The 26,906-nt window shown below is 34.8% G+C and overlaps 1 protein-coding gene across 4 annotated transcripts; it reads left to right on the forward strand.

The window, feature by feature from the left end:
- Positions 1–5,974: 5,974 nt before the first annotated feature.
- Positions 5,975–13,647, forward strand: PGSIP2 (plant glycogenin-like starch initiation protein 2). Of its 4 annotated transcripts, none has more exons than XM_028206273.2 (5): positions 5,975–6,189; positions 6,347–6,466; positions 10,765–10,947; positions 11,178–11,815; positions 12,426–13,647. In XM_028206273.2, the coding sequence occupies exons 2-5, from the start codon at positions 6,396–6,398 to the stop codon at positions 13,454–13,456; spliced, it is 1,923 nt and encodes a 640-aa protein (XP_028062074.2). In that variant the 5' UTR covers positions 5,975–6,189; positions 6,347–6,395; the 3' UTR covers positions 13,457–13,647. The 4 variants fall into 4 exon arrangements, with proteins under 4 accessions (XP_028062074.2, XP_028062075.2, XP_028062076.2 ...); XM_028206274.2 differs by having other exon boundaries at positions 6,021–6,260; XM_028206275.2 differs by having other exon boundaries at positions 6,043–6,189; positions 6,352–6,466.
- Positions 13,648–26,906: the final 13,259 nt, after the last annotated feature.

The raw sequence follows: 26,906 nt of genomic DNA on the forward strand, positions 1-26,906 counted from the left end.
CAGTGACACCTCGACCACGTGTTGTCATTCAAAAATTATATGTCCCCACAACTACCCCCTAGGTTCTATTACCTCGGCATCCTGAGGTGATGGAACCTATATCATTTCTTCCTTTAATCATGACCCCAGTTTAACTTCAACTTGTAAACTTTTCTCAAGTTTCAACAAGTGTTAAACATAATCTCAGTTTAACTTCAACTTGTAAACTTTTCTCAAGTTTCAACAAGTGTTAAACATAATCTCGGTTTAACTTCAACTTGTAAACTTTTCGCAAGTTTCAACAAGTGTTAAACATCATCTCAGTTTAACTCTTCTCTTCTCGGACTTAATCATCTTAGGCCGAGATCTTATCTTTTGGGATCTGGGATCCAAGATCTGGAATCCGGGATCGACTTACTTGGGCTGAGCTCTTGTCTTCTCATATCCAGTGTTATCTCGGCTTGACAGGTGAGGTCACATCGGCATCTTGTCGCTTTCTCTGGAGGTAATCCCTCAGATCCTCCTTGGTTCATCCTGGAGCTTGGCTATCTCCAGATTTCAGCCTCTTTGGTGCACTACTTCCTGTGTCATTGTGAGTCCTTTTGGACCTCCCTCCATTGGTCGCGTCGAAACAAAGGTCCTTCCCCTGAACATGCCGATGTTCTTTGGAGTCAGCTTCCTTGGTGCGATGTGTCCTCTGTGAATCTCCCCTTCTTGATTCTCCTCGTCCGACCTCCCTTGAAGGCCGGTGAGAATGTTCCTTGGTCCTATCGTGCTGAGGAGTCGTAGGAGTTGTCTTCTGCCCCCTGCCTGGGCATCTTTCTTGGCTGCTGGAATCGGCGTATCTTGTGACGGGAACGGTGGCTGGAGGTCGTCCTCGTTATAATACTTGCTTCGGTCTGATTTCTTCGGCACGTCGCCTTCCTGGTCGACGTCCTCTTCTCCGTGATTCTTATCACGAGTTTCTTCGTTGTAGTTGTCTTCTTCGACGCCAAGGTCAATATGTTTCCCACTCTCAGTAGGGATGTCGTCTCCAACCTTCTCTTTCTGTCCGTCGTTGGACATCTATTCTCCTTTTGTTCCCACAGACGGCGCCAAATTGTGTGGGTGATTTTCTGACCACACTGCCAAACAGGTATCCAGTTGGAGAGCACCAGCAGAATAGATTAAGTCCGAACGACTTGTAACAGAAAGAAGAGTTTTCGGCGGTGGCTCGTCCACCCGGGGGCACTCCGACGATCAAGTCAGTACTCAATATCTCTCAAAGATAACCAATAGTGCTTAACTCACTAGACATAATATCAAAAGCATAAAAGACATACCTTAGACCCATGGGGGTACCTCCCTTTTATAGCCAACACAATCCTAGTCCCAATAGAAGCCTAGCTCTAATGGACTTAGGATTACTGCTAATCTTGAACTCCTAGTAGAATTAGGATAAACTCTCTAAGAGTCTTATCTTAATCCAAACTGAAGTCTTCTCTCATTCTAGGACTCTTGTCCCTTATTCGCTTATCTCGGATTCCGACATCTTCACAGATAACCTCGGCCTAGCCGAGATCATCTCGGCATCATGACCAGGACACGTGACACCTCGGCTGGCACTTCGGTGACACCTCGGCCACGTGTTGTCATTCAAAAATTATATGTCCCCGCAAAGTGCATAAAATAAAGTGTAGAAAATTAAGTGTAAAAAATATAAATGACAAGAAAAAATAGAAATCAATTGTCTTTGATTTGAGTTCTAGATCCTTTACAATGTAACCATTGATGGCTATTTATAGAGGAAAAAATACAGCAATAACTACTTAGTAACTACCCACTTCTCCCATCTTCACCCTTGTCTTGCCGTGTGTCCTTCCACTCATTTACTTTGTCTTTCATGTTCTCCACCATCTCCATAACTTCTTTTCATTTCCAAATGAATAAGAAGATGTCATATGCCTTGAAAATAATAACAATAATAATACTAATAACAATAAGAATAAGAATAAGAATATTTTATAGTGTCAACATTACCCCCCACGGCCCTCAAAAATAAAGTTTATTTGAATTTTTGAAGGGCCGAACCAAGCACACATATTGTCATTTTTGTGCCTTAAAAAAAAGAAAAAAAAAAGCAATTGGCCATCAATTTGAAAAGATAAGCCATTCTCAACCACTGATTTAAATGCATAGACTTTTCTTAGCCAAGTTCAACATTTCAAATGACTAAGTTGTTCTTTAGTGCGTCAAACTCATCAAAACAATGCTTAAAGATTGTTTTATTAGCCATTTCATCAAAATTAAATTTTGATGTGAACCACAAACCCAAAAAGGATTTTGAACACCAAGAATCATAGTACAAGATGACCTTAAAAATTCAAACAACTTGACATTTTGAATAATTTTGAAAAATTCAGATTCATGAACATTAAATTGTTCATCATTCTTAGCCATGTTTGGCTTGAGAATATGTTCTTTGGCCAAATAACTTTCATCATTTATTAACAAATGGAGTTGTTTTTCTATTTTATCCATGAGTGGATTATGAAAATCCTCCATGTGAGTTTCATCGTTTCTCAGTCTAATGGGTTATTTCATTTTAGCTATTAATGGCTTATGAAAATCTTTTATAGACATCTTATGTCCATGATTTGACTCTCTAAGAATGGGTTTTTCAACCCCCCCAAGTCTTGTATGAAACATTATCTTTAACCATGCTTGACTCAATAACATGATTTTCAGCCATGTTATTTTCATAAATTGGCTCTTTAAAAATGAATTTTTTGACCCCCTGAGCCATTGATGAAATCAACTCTTTGTTTTTGCTATTTTCAACCATGGACAAATTCTGAAAAATTCACCAATTCCGCCCATTAAAGCCTCAGTTAAAGACTTGGTAGTGTGAGTTGACATCTCATCATTCCATTGGTGAATTTCCATATCAAGTTGATGAATTTCTCAAATAAAATAATATCTTTTTTCTTACACCAAATAATATTGTAAGGGATGAAAGTTTATTTCATCAAGAAAATGGATCTCTTCTTAAAGATCTAAAATTTTTTGTTTACACCAATAGATTTCATCTAGGCTATTTGAAATGGACAAATCCAATTCATTTTTCATTTCTTACACTTGACGTCCTGCCGGGTGTGCCAAAAATTGTTGGTTTATTTTTCTTACGAAAGAAAATATCATAAATGCAAACGTGTCAGCAAGGATTGAAAAATCCTTACAAATTAAATTCAAACCAATTATCAAGTAGTTGTGTTGACGGTTCTTTCGCCTCTATGAAGCGGAATTCAAAATTGCTATGTATAGAGAAAAAAAAAATTAAAAGAAGAAAGAGAGAGACGGGGAAAGATGATTGAGTGAACAATCAAACTAACCATTAATTTATCTCTACTCTTATGCTTCGAAAAAGAAGTGCAGAAAATATAAATGACAAGGAAAAATAGAAATCAATTGTCTTTGATTTAAGTTATGGATTATTTACAATGTAGCCGTTGATGGCTATTTATAGAGGAAAAAATACAATAATAACTACTTAGTAACTATCCATTTCACCCATTTTCATCATTGCCTTGCCATATGTCCTTCTACTCATCCACTTTGTCCTTCATGTTCCCCACCATCTCCGTAACTTCTTTTAACTTCCGAATGAATAAGAGCATTCCACTTGTCCTGAAAATAATGACAATAATAATACTAATAATAATAAGAATAAGAATATTTTATAGTGCCAACAACTGTATTAGGGTAAAACAAAATGCAAATTGTGAACAATTAAAAAGACGAACTAAGGTTTTGAATAAATTGAAATCACGAAACTCTATTTTTTACGGTAACACAGTCTTCTATCTATTTTTTTTTTTTTTCTCTTTGATTTCTTTGTCGCATTTTTTTATTATTTCAAAAGCTATATTTTCTTGCCTTCTTGTCCCAATTTTTACCATGCAAACATATACATACATATATATATTATATAAATCTCATGTGCTTATCACGTAGGACAAAGTGTATTGGTGGGAAATATGGATGATTTTCCTCTTTACTTTCATTTTTAGTCACATTTTTGTCACTTTACTAGATTTTGTTAAAAATTTAAAAATGAAATAACATAAGGACATTGATACTTGTGTAGTGATTAAACTAGAATTTGAGTAAAAGTGTAGGAAATTGACTGTCATAATTTCATGTATAAGGGTCAAAGTAAAATTTGATACAAAATATAAGTGTGCAAAGTGTAATTTACCCGATATAATATATACTTATTCAATTTTTCCTCAGTAGTCAATGTAGAACTCTTCATATTATCAAACATTAACTGCTTAATAATGACCATTACTCTCACCAACGGTTGATTGATATGAAATGTCTCAAACAAATAAATAATTAATCAATTATTTATCAAAATGCCACAATATGAACCAATTTAGTCTTGATTTTGACTCAAATTAGTGAAAATTATGAACTATTAATGTATGTTAAAATTTTGAATGCATCATTATATATATACATCAACAATGATTCATCCCACTAAAAACACTACCACTAATAGTACTAATGCATTAAAAAAATAAAAAAAAATACAACTCCAAGACCAAAACATCACATCATTAATGGTGGGACCCACTGCCACCTAATTAGTGGGAGCACTAATTAGAGCTTCCAAGCATTTTTCTATATACATATATAAATTTATATATGACCCCTATAAGTGGATGGTGGGTTTAGTCTCTTAAGATTATCAAGGAAGAGAGAACATCTTCAATCCTTGTCTAAATGTCAACTCAATTTTAAATTTAAATAAGAACACCCCAAACACAATCCTTGACTCAAACTCAAACTCATACTCGACAGAATTTTATTTCTCAAATTTTTTACCCAATTCTGATACGTAGCTCAAAATTTCCAAGCTCGAATTTGCCTTGAAATCCAAAATGACGTCGTTTTGAATTTTTTTTTTTCTTTCTTTCTCGTTTTTTTGAAGATGAAGATAAAGAAGAAGCAGAAGCAAAAGCAAAAGAAGAAGAAGAAGAAGAAGAAGAAGAAGAAGAAGAAAAGAGAAGAGGCTAGCCAACAACATTCATCAACACATCATCATCATTAACAACATCTTCATTAACAGCCAACAATTTTTTTTTCCCCTTTCATCTTCAGATTAGATCCACTAGGGAAAAAAAAAAATCAACAACATCAACACATCATCATCAGCTAAGAAAAAAAAAGGTTCAGATCCGATCACCGCCATCACCGTCGATCTTCCTTCTCTTCCTCCTCCGCCATCACCACCTTCTTCTTTTCCTCCTCATTCTCTCTATCTTTTCTCCTTCTTCTCTCTTCCTCTTCTTTCCTTTCTCTCTCTCGCCTCTGTTTGTGTTCAAAAGCAAGAACAGGGGAAAAAAAAAAAAAGAAATCCAAAACGACGCCATTTTAGGTTTCGAGCCAATTCGAGTAAACTATTTTCGGGCTACCAAATATTATTGTTTTTTACCCGAATGAAGGGATATTCAAATGTTGTGTAAATGTTAGTGTTTGCCATTGAAATGCTAGGTGCCTCTAAATGCATATAAAAAGATAAAAATACAAATTTTAATAGTGGATTTAGGACTCCTTGAAACGATTCATGTCAAAAATTTACTTAGATTTAAGTGCAAAAAAAGAAAAAAAGAAAAAAAACTGAGTCGTAATTTGGAGATAGAGATGGGCTAACAACTCCATATTAAAATAAGACTAGAGGAGGCAAGTGAGAAGAAGCATAGAAAAAGATAGCATAATAATAGAATTTAAAAATAACAATGTTATGTAATTTGAATTTGAGTTTGTCCAAATGATTTGAGTTTTGATTTGTTAATTGCTCAATTGATCATTTGATAATAAGGTGACAGTCGTCATTGATAAGAGTAACAATTATGATAGACAAATATTGTACCAATTGTCTAAATAATTGATCAATATGTACAAATTTAAACGATTCAAACAAATTTAAGCTCTACCTACCAATGATTTTTGATTTAAAAAAGATAATAAAAAAACTGCTGAGTTTCTATGCATGTGTCCACTTTCTTACACGATATCATTTTCACTCATATAGTATCCGACTTCAAATCCATACTTAGCAATAAAATTGACTATTCTAAAAAATTACTTCAAACCGCCTCTCCTCATTTGCAATTTCTCCAATCACAGCCCAAGAAAGAAAGAAGCTTCCCAGCACATCTCACGGTTCTCTCTCTCTCTCTCTAGAGCCTGCTTTCTCTCTCTAAAATCACATCAATTTTGCAGCCAATATCTATGTACAAAAATCTACTATATTCAAGTCTTTTTTAGTATTGTTTTTTGTGCTTGGAAATTGTAGTCTGTTAATTTTGTCTGTTTTCAGATCAGATGTTGCCTTCCCCAATCTGAAGCTGTAAAAATTGAACCCAAAGATGAGAGGAACTGTAGGTGGTAGTACCTCACCCAGCTCCATTGAAACCAGACACCGATTCTTTTCCTCTACGTTAGTCTCTCTCTCTCTCTATACACACACACACAAACACCTATTTTGGGCTATTATGAGCTAAAAATGAGTGAATTGTGTAGAGTTGTTCTTTATTCATCTTAATTAGTATGGACAAGTGTGAACTAGGTGAATGCCTATATATATACACAGAATGTAGGCTATTTTAGACCCAATAAAGTATATGATCTGTTTATATACACACTTGCTCATATATAGATGTATGTATTTCCTTTAGTTTTTAAATCAGATTTGGTGATTGCAGCCGTTTAAATGTACTGGGTATGGTTTGTTTTGGGGGGGATTGTGTACCTGACCCTTTTTTGTGGCTTCGGCTTGTAGTTTATGCAACAAAATTACTTTGAAAAGCTGAAAAAATGTTGATTGTCCTGAATGTGGGGGATGGGTGTTTTTAGATCTGTTTATAGATTATCAGGTTTTAGTTGAGAATAGGGTTGCAGAAAGCAGTTTGTAATTTAGGTCAGATATAGCACTCCTATACTTTGGATCATCATAGGTATTATTACATATGTATTTTTGAGTCCCTTACTTTTGCCCCGACTTGACAGTTTGGGAGTCAATGTAATTATGCCAAAATTGTTGGCTTTTTTTAGTATATTTTTTTCAAATCTGAGGGGAGGTCAGTATAATTTACCCTTAATTTTACATGCAATGCTTCTCCTTGACCATGGAAGTATGTGATTGAGGGTGAGCATGGGTGATTGGAGTAGAGAGATAGTGGTTGTGTGGTTAACAACCGGTCCTTTTGCATTTATTTTGTTATGGTTAATTATTTGAGGTTACAAGGGAAAAGGGTAGTATTTTGTTTATGCATATGTGGTTGTATAAATTGATTGAAGGAGTGCTTTTGACATGTTCATCTTCCTGGTTTTGTTATGCCTTGTAATGCTGTGTTTGGTTGGAGGATTTGGGGAGGGATTTAGAAAGAGAAAGGGAAAAGGTGTGTAAAATCAGGTGAAATGTAGGTATATTTTATTCACATTTCACCTACTTTTTTTATTTTTTTTCTAAATCCCTCTGCAAATCCCCCAACCAAACATAGTGTAACAGAATCTTGGACTTTATAACAAATGAAGGACAATATGAGGCTTTTTGCATTATTCTGACTAGTAACAAGACTTGACTGTGTTCTTAGTATTTATGACTCTTACTGCAAGTATTGCAAAAAAAAAAAAAAAAGGAAAAAGAAAAAGAAAAAAAAAAGTGGTGTATTGAGGATTTTGAGCTTGAATACTTTGTAAAAAGTTGACTGTGTTTCTTGGAAAATTGTGAACTGCTTCATTTTCCCCTATATGGTTTTTGGTTACAGATTGTGTCTTACCTTCGACAAATTGGTGACTTGTTTAGATAATCCCCCTGTTATGAAAAGTTAGCTGTCCTTTTAGGGGTCCGGTAACTAATATGATTAGAGCAACTTCTCATGTAATTTTGCATGGCTAAATATATGGTAAGAGTAAGTTCCTATAAGAAGAATGAAACATAACGGCTAGCCTTGCGAGTGCAATATATGTGCATGCCATGCTAAGCTAATCTTCACCAGTCATAAAATACGCCTTGTGTATGCAAATGCATTTTTGCAAAAGAGGCATAGTCAGTTCAATACAATTAAGGCCAAGACAAGTAAAAACTGTTTGCATACTACGTGTAAAAAGGTGGCCCAACATCCTCAATTTCAAGCAATTCTAAGTCGGAAAATTTATAAACAAGTTTAGCACACATATTCTTACCAAAAAAATAAAAATAAAAAAATCATAATTCGATGGAAAGCACCTCAATATGAACTTTTAACATCTGACATACAACTTTTAATGCCTTCACGGTTTAGGTACGGACACACAATGGTGCAAATCTGTCTAAGGTGTCTTTAGGAACTTTTTACTTTTCTTTCTGGTTAAGTATCTTTTGGTATTTCACCTTCATTATTATTAGGTTCCATGGGAAAAGAGTCATAATGGTTGAACTAGCTGAGAAATCTCTCGCCATTGGAAGTATACTCCACAACTAGATCAAGTGTCAGTAACTTATGGTGATAGAAGCAACTGTCGTGTGCTTTTTATCTACTATAAGTGAGTCAGTCAAGATTTTGCTTGCTTATTTAATGAATGGAGTTCTTGGCATTTGACTGTTTGGAATTAACATTTTTGCACAGCTGATTGTAAATTTTCTGGTAGTGTTGCTTTACTTTTTCTCATTATTCTTCAAATGGGTTGACTCCTTACTGCACATTTGTTGAAAGGCAAGATATACCTTGCCGTGTTTGCTTTGGCTAGTGTTAAAGCATCATATAATTTTCATATTGATCTGTCCTTTGACACTACTTCAATTATTCCTTTGTTGGCTGACCATCATGTAATTTTAAAATGATTGAAGTTTCCATTGGGGTTGACAGTGTGGTACAACTCTGTTTAGTCATATTAGTGATGGATCTGCATTCATAAATTATTTGGATCTCAAACTAATTAGACTTGGTAATCAATCGGATAATAAGTTCCCAACTGTTCTCTATAAAATAGAATTATTGATATGGATGATAAGTTCAATTGGATAGTTTGGAGAGGCAATTGGATAGTTTCTTCATCCAATGTGGCCTTGACTGTATGGAATGCACACTTGGGGGGTTGGGGCTTATTCCAAGTTGGTCTTCTTTGTGTGGAATGCAGTACATGAGAAGATTCTTACGATTTTTATCCAATTAGAGGGAGTCAGGTTTATATGTTAATTGGTGCTGCCTTTATAAGTGTGATGGTGAATCAGTTTCTCATTTGCTTATCAATTGCAATGTGGCTATGACAGCTAATTTTGGCGTTGTCTGAGATGGAGTGGGTGTTTCAAAGAGATGTGATGGGGGTCATGCTTGGGTAGTGTGGGAGGAAAGATGAGGAAACAAAGATGGAATGTACATCTAGCTCCTTTGTGTTTGACGTGGCTTTTATGGTGGGAGCGAAATAGGGCATTTCAAGGTATAAAAGAGCCTTTGTTTAGAGGGTCTTTTCTTTTTTTGAGAGCTTAGAGCATATAGAATTCTGAGAGAGCTTCTTCATAGCTCATAGTTCTTTCATATTGTTTAGAGAGCTTTGCTAGGTCTGCATATAGATTTAGTGGTTGCACATTCATTGATTAAGCTTGGAGTGGCTTGGAGGATTGTGTTCGTTTGCTGACGTGGCTAGCAGAGTGAGATATTAACCTTTTTTTGTAACGTGCAGCATCCCCTTTTGATGCTTCTTTTTTAATACAAATTTTTTTACTTATCAAAGACTAAAACAAAAATAAATAAATTGAAAATTGAAATTAGGTATGTAATAACTGTGCAAAGAAAAGGAGAAAAAACCTCATCCAGTAGTGGACAGCTATAAAGCATCGACACTTCAAAACAAGTGCTGATCTGTATCGGACACACAAACACTTCGTGGACACGTATGAGACACACCATAAGGCGTGTCCCCTTTATTTAATCAATTTATTTTCAGGGGACACGCCGATGACACTTCAGGGGCACACTAGAGACATGCTAAGTTGTCTTTTTCCCCTTTTTATTTAGTTTAATGAATGTTGAATGTTTATTATTTTTTTCTTAGATTTAAATACTTAATAGATCATTCATAAAAAAAAGATATAAACTGTAAGTATTAATTTAAAAGTGCTTATTTTAAATAAAAAAAATAAAATTAGAGTTATTTTTTGTTAATATTGATTGTTTGTAAATGTAATATTGATCTAACTAACAAATAAAAATATATGAAAACATATTTTATTGTCGTGTCACGGCCATGTCCGTGTCCCTATTTTTTTGAAATCATCGTGTCCCGTGTCCGCATCCGTATCCATGTCCATGCTTCTTAGGTGGACAGTAAAGGTTAGAAAAAGTGGATAATTTACCTAGTTGGCTGTTGTCTTGCACCAACTGTGGCACTCTCACTTATGAAACACGCAATTTCTCTTTGCATTTGAGTATATGAACCTATGAGCTTCACTGTTCTAGCTTGCATTGTTGTTGATACCGTTTCTTTTCTTTTCTTCTTTTGTTCTGGTGTGGTAGTGAGACCAAATTGTTGTGTAGCATAATGAAGGCGTCTATCTGTAAATGAAAATGTTGTTCTTATTTATAAATTCCTCTATACTTACCATTCCTGATGCTTTAACAATAAAAAATTATAAATTTGGATAAGATAATTCGTCCTCTGCATGGAATATGCTATCATATATCTGCCTGGTGTTCCTGATCTTTTAGGTCCTCGTCACGTGCTTAATGTACTAATGTTTTCTTGAATTTGGTCCAGTGAAGACCCAAACAAACGGAGATCTTCCAGAAGTAAAGTTTTTAAAGATAGTGACAGGAGTTCAAACTGCAAGTTCCGAACTTTAAAAGTTGTGTTGGTCGTTATTGTTTTGGGAACATTTTTTATGCTTCTCCACTCTCCAGCAGTTTATAACACCGAACATATACCCAATTGTGGATCTAGGTATGTTATGTTATCTTTTCTCTTTGCTTTTACTTCTTTAATTGAGTTTAGTACTCTTTCAAAGCTTTTTACACTGTCATTAACTTCTTTTTCCGCTTATCTGTCTTATCTTGCAAGAGCACATGTCCTTTAATTATTTAAGTGCTCAATATTCAGTTTAATTGCACTCAATACAATGTAGAACTTCATAATTCTTGTAAAGTCTTGAACACGAAGTCTCTTTCATGCAGCACAACTTTTGTCGACCGGTGGACAAGCAAGACATCTGCTGTAGATAAACGTTATATATCAAATTTGGATGTTAACTGGGACCATATCACTGAAGTAATTGAGAAACTGACTAACATAAATGAGTATCAGGGTATAGGTCTGTTAAATTTCAATGGCAGTGAAACTGACCAGTGGAATCAGCTCATACCTGATGCAGAGCATGTTGTTTTGCAACTGGACCATGTCTTGAACAACATCACTTGGGAGTCCCTTTTCCCTGAATGGATTGATGAGGAAGAGGAATTTGAGGTTCCCAGTTGTCCTACTCTACCCAAACTTCAGGTCACTGTAAAACCACGGATCGATCTCATTGCTGTCAAACTTCCCTGCAACAAGTTGGGGAAGTGGTCAAGAGACGTGGCTCGTCTGCACTTGCAACTTGCAGCTGCAAAGCTTGCTGCCGCTGCTAAAGGGTATTATCCGGTGCATGTAATTTTGGTGACGGATTGTTTCCCAATTCCAAATCTTTTCACCTGCAAAGAACTTGTTGTGCGTGAAGGCAATGTGTGGTTGTACGAGCCCAACCTTAATCTATTGAGGGAAAAGCTTCAGCTGCCAGTTGGGTCGTGTGAGCTGGCAGTTCCTCTCATGGCTAAAGGTAAGTTCAAACTGATATCTTTTTGTCATTTGTCTTAATAATCCCTTGTAGTGTGTATGTGGTGGCATTGGTATGACTTTAGTCGAGAAAATTTTTTCTAGCTTTCAAAAGCGGAAAACATTTTTCGCCCAAATAAGCTTGTTTTCTATTGACTATGGTCTTCCATGGTACCAAATGTTAGAAAATACAGAAAACATTTTCTAATTTTTTTTTCTTACTGAAACAAATGAAGTGTTAGTGTGAGAAAAGAATGTTGTCAAATTTGTTGGAATTGGGATCTCTCAAATCAACACTAATTCAATTGGGTGAGTGTTTTGAGTGTTTGGGATCTATCGAACCTTGCTAGCAGTTCTAATAAACAACTTTGTACTAGTACAAATTTGTATGAAGAATGTTAGATGATGCTTTCCATTCAATTTTTGATCTCGAAAACCTTAATGATAAAGTTCCCATGTAGTGAGTCCAGCATGTTTTGCATATATGTGGCACACAAATACACGCACGCGCGCATACAAAAAATGATAGCCTTAGAAATCAAGTTGATTTTAAGTAGAAAATAAAAGATAAATATATAATAAAAAAAGTTGACTAGCGTAACATCCTTGTGCAGAGAACTGGTACTCAGGAAATGCGCGGCGAGAAGCATATGCAACCATCCTACACTCAGCACATGTATATGTATGTGGCGCCATTGCTGCAGCTCAGAGTATCCGCATGGCAGGTTCAACGCGCGATCTTGTAATACTCGTTGATAAAACAATCAGCGAGTATCACAGGGGGGGCCTAGAGGCTGCAGGGTGGAAAATCCGTACCATTGAAAGAATCAGGAACCCAAAAGCTGAACGAGACGCCTACAACGAATGGAACTACAGCAAATTCCGCCTCTGGCAATTGACAGATTATGACAAGATCATATTCATCGATGCTGACCTGCTTATACTTCGGAATATTGATTTCCTGTTTGAAATGCCTGAAATTACCGCTACGGGAAACAATGGATCGCTGTTTAATTCAGGTGTGATGGTTGTTGAACCATCAAATTGTACGTTCCAGCTTCTGATGGATCACGTCAATGAGATCGAGTCATACAATGGCGGTGACCAGGGGTACCTGAATGAGATCTTCACATGGTGGCATCGGATTCCAAAGCAAATGAATTTTTTGAAGCACTTTTGGGAAGGCGATGAGGACGATAAGAAAGAATTGAAAACACGTCTCTTTGGAGCCGATCCTCCAGTCCTTTACGTCCTCCATTATTTGGGTTTGAAACCATGGCTATGTTTCCGGGACTATGACTGTAACTGGAACGTGGACATATTGCACGAGTTTGCAAGCAATGTTGCGCATAAGAGGTGGTGGAAGGTTCACGATGCTATGCCAGAGAACTTGCACAAGTACTGCTTGCTTAGGTCTAAGCAAAAGGCAGCATTGGAGTGGGACCGGAGGCAAGCAGAGAAAGGAAATTACACAGACGGGCATTGGAAGATCAAGATTCAAGACCCGCGTTTGCAGACTTGTTTCGAGGATTTTTGCTTCTGGGAAAGCATGTTATGGCATTGGGGTGAAACGAATTGGACAGATAACGCAACCGCTAGCCCATCGCCTCCTGTGATCAAATCAGCTTCTCTGTCTTCCTTGTGATATGTGATTTTTTTTCTTTCATACTCCTAACTTTTTCATCAATAGATTCCAACACCATAGCAATGGAGAAGTGTATTTTCTTACAATTTTTAGAATCTTTAGTTATTTTTGTTAAAACAATGTCCCACTAGTGAAACACTTTATGCTTGTAAAGCTACACAAAGCTTGGTTCTATGAAACTCTTTCTGTCACCCTCATCAACTTATGTAAAGCAAGCTAAATTGGGCTTTAATGAGGTTGTCTAATGATCAGTAAAACTCTTGCTATGTTTAAAATATAGTAAGAAGTTTTTGTCATCTCCAATTATAAGGTAATAAAATTACTACTGTAATTTAAGCTTGTTATTTTGTGTCGGATCAAAATCCTCTTCATTACATGATTTTAATGAAATATCTCAGTTATATTGTCTAAAAATTGTGGAAAAAAATCATGTTTGTAATTACTTTTTCTTAATTAGAAATAAAAATAAGTTTATATGACTTTTTTTTTTTTAAGAAAATTATATGACTAAGGGGTTGTTTGGGATGACTTAAATAAGTATATTTTTTGCCTTTTTACGAAAAGATGTGCAGAAAAGTAGAGGTGATATGATGGAAAAAAAGATAAAAAGATGAATTATTTGAGAGTTGTCAAACTTGACCTAAATTAAAACCATTAAATTATGTAATTGAGGGTGTAATTAACAAGATCTTAATCCATTCGGATACAATGAATGAATTACTATAGACAAAATTGCCAACTTATTTAATAGAGAGAAATGATAATTAGTTATAAAAGGATAGAAAATCACAATTTAATGGTTGTGATTAAAGTAATAAAGGTCTTGTTTGGAAAGTTGGTTATTTTAGTTGGCTACTTGGTTTTTTCACTATTTTAGTTTGGCTAAAATAGTTGTGTTCGAGAAGTTGGTTTTTTTTTTTTTGAAAGTTGGTTACAGCTGTATAGTTATACCAACATGAGAGAGCCTCAGCCACACTCACATAGGATGCCGGTGGATGAAAATGAAGTGCCTCGAAACGCGTGCACACGGGCACGCAAACCGAGGCAATGGCATATGCAATGCAATAATGGGCTTATACCAACATGAGAGAGTCTCAGCCACACTCACATAGGAAGCCATTAGATGAAAACAAGACAACTCGAAATACGTGCACGCGTGCACGCAAACCGAGGACCGACCCTCAGGCACCGAAATGCCACTCTAATGAGACATGGCAAAGACATGGAATATGATATGCAAACATGCAATTTTCAGTAGCAAAATGAGGGGCAAAACAGCCCCGAAACGAGACGAAATGATACCCAATGCATGGAATCTCTCCCGAAATGCAAATTAGGCGCATAGAATGAACTACAGCTATACAAAGCATGCATAATTGGTACATGAGATGAAAAGACAGAAGCAAGGCAGCCTCAAAATAAGCATTTTACTAGTACAAATCATGGCCAAACAGCCAACAAAGATAGGGCAACAATGGCATGCAAAAATGGCCCTAAATATGAGATTATGAAGCAACTCACAGCTTCTGACCTCAAACAGGTTAGGGCCCTTCAACAACATTGAAGAGGGGCCCAAAATAAGCAAATTTACAGAACTGTAAAAACCCTAAAAACAAACATAGATATGGCTAAGCTCTTATGCAAGAAAAAGGGCCAAAAGGTGGCCAAAGAGGCAAGTGGTATATGCACAGCCCAAACTGAAAAATTCCCTTCTACAACATTGAAGAGGGACCAAAAATATGCACATTTACAGTTTATGGCAGCCCCGAAATCAGTTATACAAACATGCTAGAAATGCAATGCAAAATGAGGCTCAAAAAGTGGCTATAACATGAGGTATACAAAGCATTCATCAAACAAGCAAAGACCCTTAATAAAACATGTTAAGAAGGTCAAAATAAGACTTTTTATAGCTCTGTAAAATGCCCAAAAATGGAAGCATAATGGGCTGCCAAGACATGCAAGAAAAGGGGACCAATGAGGGATATTGAAGCAAGTGCAATATGGGGGGCTCAAACAGGGTTGAGCCCTTAATGAAACAATAAAATGAGCTCAAAAAAATGACCTTTTTAGTTTTGGTCGGAGCTCAAATCAGTAAGCACATATGGCTAAGAAATGGTGCAAAAATGAGCTAGAAAAGAGGGAAAGTGGACTTACCCTTGAAGACCAATACTTTTGTTGCTTCTTGGACCAACTTTGATGACTCTAAGCTGCTGGAATTCCTCCCCTTGCTGCTGGAATGGAGTGATGGTGATGGTGCTTGGTGGTGATGAAGAAATGAGGTAGAACTTAGGAGTTTTTTTAAGGAAAACGAGAGAGATGGATGGAGATATGTATGTATATCCTTGGAGCAATTTTTTCTAACCCCCAAGACCAATGCTTTTTGTTGCTTCTTGGACCAAAAGGAAGGAGCAAAGGAGGGGAAAAGGTGGGGGGAAAAGGAGGCAAGTCTTCCCCCACAAAATATCCCCCGGATTGAGATATTTTCTGGGGGAAATAGCTATACAGCTGTAACCAACAATCAGACGCTTCCGTTTAACCGTTCATCGATGGATTCAGGTATGTCGTTTTAGTCTGATTGTCAATAAAACCTTTGATATTGACTATGTTATTGCCTTCTAATCCTTTCCCCTTTTGTGCCTTATGTTTCTCCTTGAGAGGATTTAGAAAAACAAAACAGTGTTCTTATCTTTCACCTTAGGAAGGAATAGGGACCATAACCTTTTAAAGGTTGTAATTGGTTTTCATAACTGAAAGGTAATGAAAACCAATAAATTAACCATTATTGGTTTAAAACTGAAAGGTAATGAAAACCAATAAATTAACCATTATTGGTTTTAAAACTGAAAGGTAATGAAAACCAACTTTAACCAATATGTTTTAATTTCTATTTCTGCCCCTCATAGAAATAGAAATTATACAACTAGTATCTACACATTAGGTCCATAACACATATACCCTTAAGCCTATTAACTAAATTGAATCACTTAAATTGTAGGCTTCTTATAAATGATAATACCACATTTAATTATGTGGTCCCATTGAGACATTATCTAACAATCTCCCACTGGACCACATATGTATCTTGAAAAATGTGCTTAACTTTAGTGAGCTCAGAAATTTGTTATCATAACTTGAGGGTATCCAAACAATCTTGTCCATTAACTATATTAATATAGGATCAAAGCGGTCTTCGTTACATCAATCGTAACTCGACCCACCGATGGTCACGTATACAAATATAGCTAAATGACATAGATCAATCATGGATGCATAGCATGGAAATTACATGTGATGTGATCCATACATGCCTATGTCCAACTGGTCCTACTTAACTTTATTGAGATCAATACTTCACAATACGTAACAGAGCATAATAAACTGAATACTTCATTTCTGCAGAAATTAATCTAATTATATAGATAAAACTCAAGGCTGACATAAAGCAGTAATATAAATACAAACTCCCACTAAACCAGAATGTTCTCAAATAGAACAACACCCATATGAGCAGTGTGCTCATGAAAGACCTTGGGTGGTAGTTTCTTCGTAAGTGGATCCGCTATCATGGAGTTTGTCCCAATGTGCTCTATGAAAATCTGTCCACTCTGCACTCTTTCTTTTACAACTAGGAACTTGATATCAATATGCTTTGATTTTGTCGAGCTCCTGTTGTTATTGGAATATAAAACTGCAGACTTATTGTCACAATATATCTTAAGTGGTCTTTCAGTGCCTTCCAAAATACGCAACCCAGTGACAAAATTCCGCAGCCATATCCCTTGGTTTGATGCCTCATAACATGCTACAAACTCTGCAGCCATGGTGGATGAAGCTATGAGCGTCTGCTTTGCAGACCTCCAAGAAATTGCTCCGCCAGCTAACAGATAAATATAGCCTGATGTGGATTTCCTACTGTCTTGGCATCCAGCAAAATCGGAGTCGGAATATCCAATGACCTCTAACTTATCCGATCTCCTATATGTGAGCATATATTCCTTTGTTCTCTGTAAATATCGCATAACACGCTTGACTGCTTTCCAATGATCCATGCCAGGATTACTTAAATATCTGCCTAACATGCCAACTATAAACGCAATATCCGGACGCGTACATACTTGAGCATACATTAGACTCCCTACAGCTGAGGCATAAGGAATCTTTTGCATTTCTTGAATTTCAAGACTGTTCTTCGGGCATTGGCTGAGACTAAACTTGTCTCCCTTAGCAACCGGGGTTTCACCTGATTTACAATTTTGCATGCCAAATCTAATGAGTATTTTTTCGATATAGCTCCTTTGTGATAATCCCAGAATACCCCGAGAACGATCTCGAGTATTTCGATTCCTAATACAAAGGAAGCATCACCAAGATCTTTCATTTCAAAATTCTTAGATAGAAATCTCTTGGTGTCATGCAATAAGTTTATATCGTTTGTAGCAAGCAATATGTCGTCAACATATAAAACCAAAAATATGTGTTTACTCCCACTGAACTTGTGATACACACATTCATCAACAACGTTAGTTTCAAAACCATACGAAGTGAGAACTTGATGAAATTTGAAGTACCACTAACGAGAAGCTTGTTTGAGTCCATAGATGGGTTTAGTCAATTTGCAAACCATATTCTTTGGGTCTCCTGACACAAAGTTTTCTGGCTGCACCATATAAATTGCTTCTTTAATGTCACCATTAAGAAAAGCTGTTTTGACATCCATCTGATGCAACTCAAGATCAAAATATGCAACAAGCGCCATAATTGTCCTAAAAGAATCTTTCGAAGAAACTGGAGAGAAAGTTTCTTTAAAGTCAATTCCTTCTTTTTGAGTAAAGCCTTTGGCTACAAGACGTGCCTTATACCTCTCCACATTACCATTTGAATCCCTTTTGGTTTTAAATATCCATTTACAACCTACGGGCTTCGCACCAACTGGTAATGAGACAAGTTCCTAAACTTTATTGTCTTGCATAGACTTATATTCTTCATTCATGGCTTCTATCCACTTATGAGAGTTGGAACTTTCCATGGCTTGACGAAAGTTGATTGGATCATCTTTCGACATTCCATTTTCTACCTCATGTTCCTGGAGATATACAATATAATCATCTGAAAATGCAAATCTCCTTTCTCTGGTGGATCGCCTTAATGGCACAGATTCTTGAGGTTGAGGTTGTAGAGTTTGTTCCTCAGGAACAATTACCTCATCTTGAATGGGGGTTTGAACTATATTATCTTGAACAACATTGTCTGGTTGAGGATTCGAAATTACTTCTCGAGCAATGACAGGTATAGGAACCTGTGATTGGTCAAAAGTAGTAGTAGGAAATGGGATTACTCCTGCTTCCTCCTCAAAGACAATGTCTCTAACCGGATTTCTCCCCCCAAACTCAACATCCTAAAAAAATGTTGCAATTCCCGTCTCAAATATTGACCTATTTGTGGGATCATAAAACTTGTAACCCTGTGATCGTTCGGCATAGCCAATAAAGTAGCTACTAATGGTTTTAGAGTCCAATTTTCGTTCATGAGGTTTATAAGGCCTCGCCTCAGCAGGACACCCCCACACATGCAAATGTTTTAGACTAGGCTTTCGCCCAACCCAAAGCTCATAAGGTGTTTTTGCAGCTGCTTTAGTTGGCACCCGATTTAAGATGTAAGTTGCTGTCTTTAGAGCCTCACCCCAGAGGGACTCTGGTAAAGTAGAATGACTGATCATACTTCTTACCATATCCTTAAGAGTCCGGTTTCGTCTCTCAGATACACCATTCATGCTAGGTGATCCTGACATGGTGTATTGTGGGACGATTCCACATTCCTCCAGGTATTTTGCAAACGGTCCTGGACGTTGTTCACCTGATCCATCATATCTGCCATAGTATTCACCACCATAGTCAGACCTGACACTTTTAATCCGTTTGTTGAGTTGTAACTCAACTTCGGCCTTAAATCTTTTGAATACGTCCAAAGACTGTGATTTCTCATGGATAAGAAATAGATACCCATATCTGGAATAATCGTCTATGAATGTGATAAAATATTGTTGACCATTCCAAGACGCCATAGGGAATGGGCCACAAATGTCCGTATGAATTAGTTCTAAGACATCTATAGTCCTATGGGCACCATATTTCTTTATTTTGGTCTATTTTCCCTTGATACACTCAACACAGACATCAAAATCTGAAAAATCAAGAGAGTCCAAAATTCCATCAGACACAAGGCGCTCAACTCTAGATTTAGAGATGTGACCTAGGCGTTTGTGCCATAATGAGGCTGAATTTTCCTTAGTTAATTTACGCTTTGTACCTCGTGATTCCACGTGCAAGGTTGCATTATAAGATGCAATAGTTTCGAGCAAATATAGATTATCAAACACATTAAGTAAACCAGTACCAATAACATTGGAATTAATAGACATACTAAACTTCATATTTCCAAAAGAACAATAATATCCCAATTTGTCCAATACAGAAACAGAAATTAAATTCCGTCTAAAGGACGGTACAACAAAAGTGTCTAATAAATCCAAATAATAACCAGTTTTCAGTAATAATCTAAAGTGCGCTATTGCTTGCACTTCTATTGACTTGCCATCACCCACAAAGATGTATCTTTCAGCATCAGTTGGCTTTCGGTAGTTCAGGCAACCCTGCATAGAAACACATATGTGAGTAGTAGCACCAGAATCTACCCACCAAGTGTTTCTTGGTACTGAAGCTAAATTTATTTCAGAACAGACCAAAACATGAAATGGACCTTTCTTTATACGCCAGGCGACGTATTTGGCACAATCCTTCTTTCTGTGTCCGGGCTTGCCACAAAAGAAACAACCATCCTGCGTTTTCTGTTTCTTTGGTTCCGGACCCTGAGGAATAGCAACTTCATTTCCCTTATGCGTTCTTTTGCCCGTATGCTTGGAGGTGCTTGCTAGATGAGCACTTTCAGTCCTTTCTTGCTTCAATCTCTCTTCCTCTTGCACACAAAATGAAATGAGCTCATTGAGAGTCCATTTCTCTTTCTGGTAGTTATAACTGACCTTAAATTGGTTAAATTGTGCAGGAAGAGAGATAAGAACTAAATGCACGAACAAATCATCAGATAGGTCGAGCTTTAGTGCCTTAAGTTTTGAAGCAAGATGAGACATTTCCATGATGTACTCGCGAACATTACCCTTGCCTTTATACTTTATTGAAATCAAGCTTGCTAAAAGCGTGCTTGTTTCAGCCTTATCGTTTTTAGCAAAACGCTTTTGAATTTCTAAAAGAAATTCACCGGCAACGGTAACATCCTCTGTTATTGCACCCCGAAAAACTTCTGGAATCCGCTTCATGATCATAAGACTTAGCCTGTTAGAACGATCCCACTTTTCAAAGTACACAGTTTCCTCAGGAGTACTTTGTGTAGTGAGAGCATTCGGTTTTGGCATCCTTAATGCCAAGTCTATGTCCATGCAGCCGAGAACAATCAATATGTTCTCTTTCCAGTCCTTAAAGTTTGTTCCATTTAACATTGGAACATTGTTCATGTTGGCAGAGATTGAAGTAGTCGACATTAAAGCTGAATCGAAAAGAAAATAAAAGGAATAAACAATTATACTCACATTAAGTTACCAAACAGATAATCTCTAAATAAATTAATTTAATGACAACATCTCAAGATACCTAGCACAACATTAATACCAAGCCTTTGGGTAGTGATATTAACTGTAAGTGGTATTCTTGTTGTAATGATCAAACATTGACAATAAGTTATGTCAAATAACAAATCTATCTTTTGATGGATTTATTATTCACATTAGGTTTCCTTGACAATTGGCACATGTTTATCACCACAAAATGTGTGTGTAATTCTGCCAAGTCTTAATCATGTCTTTGGACCGATAAATACCCGCATGAGATACACAGACATGAATTTCAAAACATTCCATAAAACAATCTAGACAAAAGAGATCACTTTTGTGACCGTTCATCGATGGATTCAGGTATGTCGTTTTAGTCTTGTTTTCTTGATGATATACATGGTAGATGATCCGAAACATGAAGTTTCATGTTATGAAATTTAAGTTTACAGGTTGGGCTTAATTTATTTAGAGCATTGATATTTTCATTTTTTTTTATATATCTTTTAACCTCTTACAATAAAACTATGGAAGGTTAAAATTGAAATCTAAATATTACTTTTATTTACTTATTCTTCTAATCTAATTAAAAATATAGTTGCTATGTAAGGGCTTTTCAAACTAGGAATGGAGAACCTTTCCTAAGATTCTTATGGTACACTACTAGAGGTGCATGTGCATTACATACGATAAATTTCACATATTATCTTAAGCTTTTATATTAATGTTTAACCAATGGGTTATGTAATATACGTGGTATGAAACATTCAAAATAGAGTGTGTAATACTGACAATAAAATTTATTTTAGATTGTGAAACATAATTGTTCCGAACTCTCTAAAGCAAAGTTGATTATTATTTGTGAAAGCGTTGTTATAGTTGTAACCAATGGTTGTCCTGAACCGTCTAAAACAAAGTCTATTATTAATACACAAAACCCAATTGAAAAAAACAATCAAAAGGCCATCAGCTTGCTAATAAGGCTACTTTTGAATTATCACCACTCATTCAAAATAGATCAATTGCAAAAATATTTATTTTCTTTATATATTTTCATAATTTTTCTTTATTTGAATATGACAAAGTTTATCTTTCTCACCGTTTATGAGAAGGTAATGGAAGAGACAAGAAAAATGATCATATTATAATGTTTGAAAGTGTTTGATATTTGAATTCTGGAATGTGGTTGGTAAGGGTGAGCAGTGGATATACTGATCTGCCCACCGACCGAACCAAACCGATCTGATCCGTCGCATTTTGGACGGATGCGTGATGACTAACGGACGGTTGCGGATTGATTTTTTTCAATCCGTCTAGTTTTGGACGAATGACGGATTTGAGGTTTCTTTAGCCGCAACCGAACCGCCAAACCGCGAGCACCCCTAGTAATTTCTAAGACTTTGTATTTTCAATTTGTTTAGATATTTTGTTTGTATTTTCAATTGAAAAAGAGTTTAAATATTCTATTAAATATATTCTGTTGAAAAAGAGTTTTCAACTTGAATATATCTTTTGAATTGAAAAAAATAAATATATTATTTATCTATATTTTTTGGTTTTAAAATCTAACTCTAAAAATAATAAATAAAAAAAATGATATATGTTGATTGGTTTTTGTTTTTAAAAACAGATATAGATGTAACAATACAGAGGCAAATAATCTTTACTATTGCTCTGTTCATGGTTTTGATGGTTTGAATTGTTTATATATTGTAAGAACCACAAATTGTAATATTTTATGTCGATGGGGCATGCTGTGATTGTAATATGTGGATGATGTATACAATGATTGTAATACTTTTTAAAGTCAATGACTGTAATATATATATATATATATATATATATTTTTTAGGAAGTGCACAAGTTGAATTATATTGAAAATTTATAAAATTTTAAACTGCCAAATCAATTCGTATCTATTCGTTAATCCGCTCAATCCACATCCGTCAAATTGATAGACGGATGCAGATTGATTTTCTCTAATCCGCCAATCTGGTGGACGGATGGCGGATTGGAGGTTCCGTGGCCGCAAACCGATCCGCGCTCACCTCTAGTGGTTGGTTGTTCGGTAGATGTAGGTTACTGTGTGATATTTAATAAGTTTGAGAGGGTAATTTCGAAATATGAAAAAAGAAAAAAAAAGAAAAAGAAAAGGACATGTATGTTTTTCAGACTTTTGAAATAGGAGTACATTTTGGTTATATTCTTAAGTTTTCTCATAAAAGCAAATATTGTTAGGGAAAATTATTTGTAAATCCTATTTGAAAGACTTATTTAATGTGAAGTCCTATAAATATTCTTTTAGAGTTTGAAATCCTATTTAAATAGGAATGTGTTCTATAAGGTCTTATGAGTTGTAAATAAATTATATTAGTGTACTATTATATCCCTAATTTGTTTTCATATTGTACCTTATTTTCTCATTCATCATGTCATGTTTAGGAAGGCTTTTAAGAAAGACAAGTGTATAGGCAACGATCATGCGAGTTTTTTTCGCCTTGATCGTAGGATTCCAGTGCATTTTCAAAATATTGAAGATTGAAGGTTTTGTGTAAATCCAGGATTCCAGTGGATATGGTCGATGATATAATGAAGATTGAAGGTTTTGTATAAATTCCTTCGCCAGATTTCGACTCCAATCGATTGAGAGGAAGATGTATTTATTTATTTATTTATTTTTGAAGTGTGTTGTTGTTTGTTAAAGTGTGAATTGTTCATCTTTAATAGGGTATTAACAATCTATTACACTCACTGATAGACACACTTTGGCCAATGTTTTGATTGAATGTGTGTATTTGACATTGTGATGGTTGATGCGTTTTGATATGTTCGATATGTGGTGGTGGTGTGTATGGTTGAAGGGTTGGGTTAGGGGTATTTGGTTTTGGTAGTTAATTGAATGTTGAATGTGAACCACGTCGTAGGATGACAATTGTACATTGCGACCTGGATGATCATGTTACGATGTATGTTACATTTAGTGTGTAACGTTAATCCATATACACTATGTAGTGGATGACATTTGTGTGTTTGTTTAGTTGTATATGTGTTTGAATGTGTATCGTGTCTGTGTTGTAATTAGTGTTTACATATATGTCACAGTACGTTGCACAAAATTATTGAGAATTTGGGTTTGTAATTGAATGTAGTTTAAATCCCATTGTTCGATGTTGAAATTACGCTGGGTTGGGGGTAATGGTGGTTTAATACATTGGTTGAGTTGTGATGTTACATATTACATTTAGGAGATTACATTATTCATAATTCAACGGTGGAGTATTGAAATGTCACGTTGGATTTAGGATGAGAAGCATGTGACAATGTCACGGTGGGTTTGGGATGTTACATGTTACATTTACGTTGGGTTTGAGATCAGAAGCATATGAGAATGTCACGTTGGGTTTGAGAATGTCACATTGAATTTAGAATGTTACATGTTACATTCATGTTTTGAATTTCAAATTTTCAACCACACAGATATGATCATAATCTATGTTAACATTAGATTTCCCATATATGGTATTGTTATTGCTAATCAAGTTATTTTGAATTTCAGAAGTATGTGGGAATGTTATGTCACATTGGGTTTGAGATATTACATGTTACATTTACGTTTTGAATTTTAAATTTCCAACTACATAGATATGATCACAATCTATGGTAACATTGGATTTCTCATATATGGTATTGCCATTAATTAAGTTATTTTGAATTTTAAATTTTTAACCATATACATATGATTACAATCTATGGTAATATTAGATTTTCCATATATGGTATTATCATTAATCAAGTTATTAATTAATTAAGATTGAGAGTAGATGTGTCCACAAGAAAATTACAAGACCTGTTGAGTTATAAGTTTTTTTTTATAAGATCATATCTTATATAAATCTTCCAAATAAGACTTATAAATAATTTATCCATATTGTTATGCCCTTTTATGCCATAAATATTTTGAAGATAGATACACATGTCAAATTTCTGAACACTTAAGTGATGTTAATTTAATTGGTCAAAACTTTTATTCTTCATATTTACAAATCAAACAAAAAAATCCAAAATTAACAAATCAAACGCTCAAGGCTCTGATTAAGTCACAAATGGTGTGTTTGGTTTGTGTTTTAAAATAAATTTAAAAAAAAAATTATGAGAAGAGAAATTTTTTTGGTTTGTTTAGTTATATATTTTGAAAATAATTTTAGAATTTAGGAGTTTGGAATAATTTGATATTTTGTTATAGTTGAGTAGATGTGTGTGATAGAAAAAGTGATTGAGAATGAGAGAGGAGAGAGGAGAGAGAAATTGATTCTGAAATTTCTTTTTCAAAAATTTTGAACCAAACAAAATTTTAAAAATTCTTCTTAAAAATTATATCTTAAAATACAAACAAAACAAGGCGAAGTAATCTCACAATAAGAATCTACCCCCATAAATGTAAAATAGCTCCATAGACTTTTGGTTTGAACTTTAATAAGGTCTATTCTTCAAGAGTAATGTTAGAAATCTCAAATATTCTATCAAAAATTTTACCAAATGTCTCACATGGGTCTCACACCCATATGAGACATTTGGTAAAACTTTTGGTAGAATTTTTAAGGTCTCTAATATTTTTGATTCTTCAAATCTTATCACAAATAAGAGATTGAAACAATGATTGAATTTGTGCATAATTTTTATTTTTATTTTTTTTGTATCCATCCATAAAATTAACCAAGACACTATTTGAACAATAAAAGTTAGTTAAGCGCTATGCCGAGGTGGAGGACGGGAAAAGAAACGAATATGAAGAAAAAAATTGGGGTTTATAATATATTTCTCCAAGTTCAACGAGATGAGCCAAGTAATTACTTATCTTCAAGCAAAAAGAAATAAACATTCATCATTTGGCAAGTAATTTTTTTAGTTAAAAAATTAAAAAGTCATTAAAAAATTAAAAAGTTAATAACTCATATTAAAAAGTCAAAGATTATATTTTCTCTCTACTTTTTACACATCTTTTCGTAAAAAACTAAAAAGTCATCCAAAACATATTAGGTTTTTTTACATGGCATTTTAGTCAAAAATGTAAAAAATTACTAAAATAGCATATTCGCAAACGAGACCTAAGTCAATATCAAGACCAAATTATTTTATACTAAGTAAAATTATTTTGTATTTGATTCATATTTTATGACTCAAATTAACTTATTTGAATTTCTTTCATCATACGTACTGGGAATAATTTTATCCACAATTTATCACAAGATAACAATCAGTTTGTTTGGTTTGCTTTTTTTAAGATTCACTTTTCAGAAAATTAAATTTTTTTCTTTTTTGTATTTGTTTATTTTCACTAAATTTTTTAATATTCTAAGCAATTTTTTAAATTTTTAGATATACCGAATATAATTACACTTAAAAAGTGTAATATTTGTGAAAAAAAATCTTTAAAATATTCACTAAATAACAAAAATATATATAAAAAAAATTCAATATATTTTTCTTATTCTTGTGTATTTATTGATTTTTAAATTATTATTTTTTTAAATATTTTACGTTTTAGATACAAATAAATAAGATATATCTAAAAAAGTAAAAAAATAACTTAAAAATTAAAAATATTCACTAAAAATAAAATAATATGAAAAACAAAAAAATTAATTTTTAAAAAATTAAATTCAAAAAATTGAAACTAACACAGTGAATCCTATGCCAAAATAACCAAAAACCCCCATCGGGATTAGCAATTCAAGTGTAGAATAGACTAATCGGTGTTGACATAGAATTGTAATGTATCCAAACATAGCCAATACGGTATAAATACAAATACCATAACAGACAATAAAT

The sequence above is a fragment of the Camellia sinensis genome, chromosome 6 (assembly GCF_055761805.1).
Source record: "Camellia sinensis isolate YWXY chromosome 6, ASM5576180v1, whole genome shotgun sequence".
Lineage (NCBI taxonomy): Eukaryota > Viridiplantae > Streptophyta > Magnoliopsida > Ericales > Theaceae > Camellia > Camellia sinensis.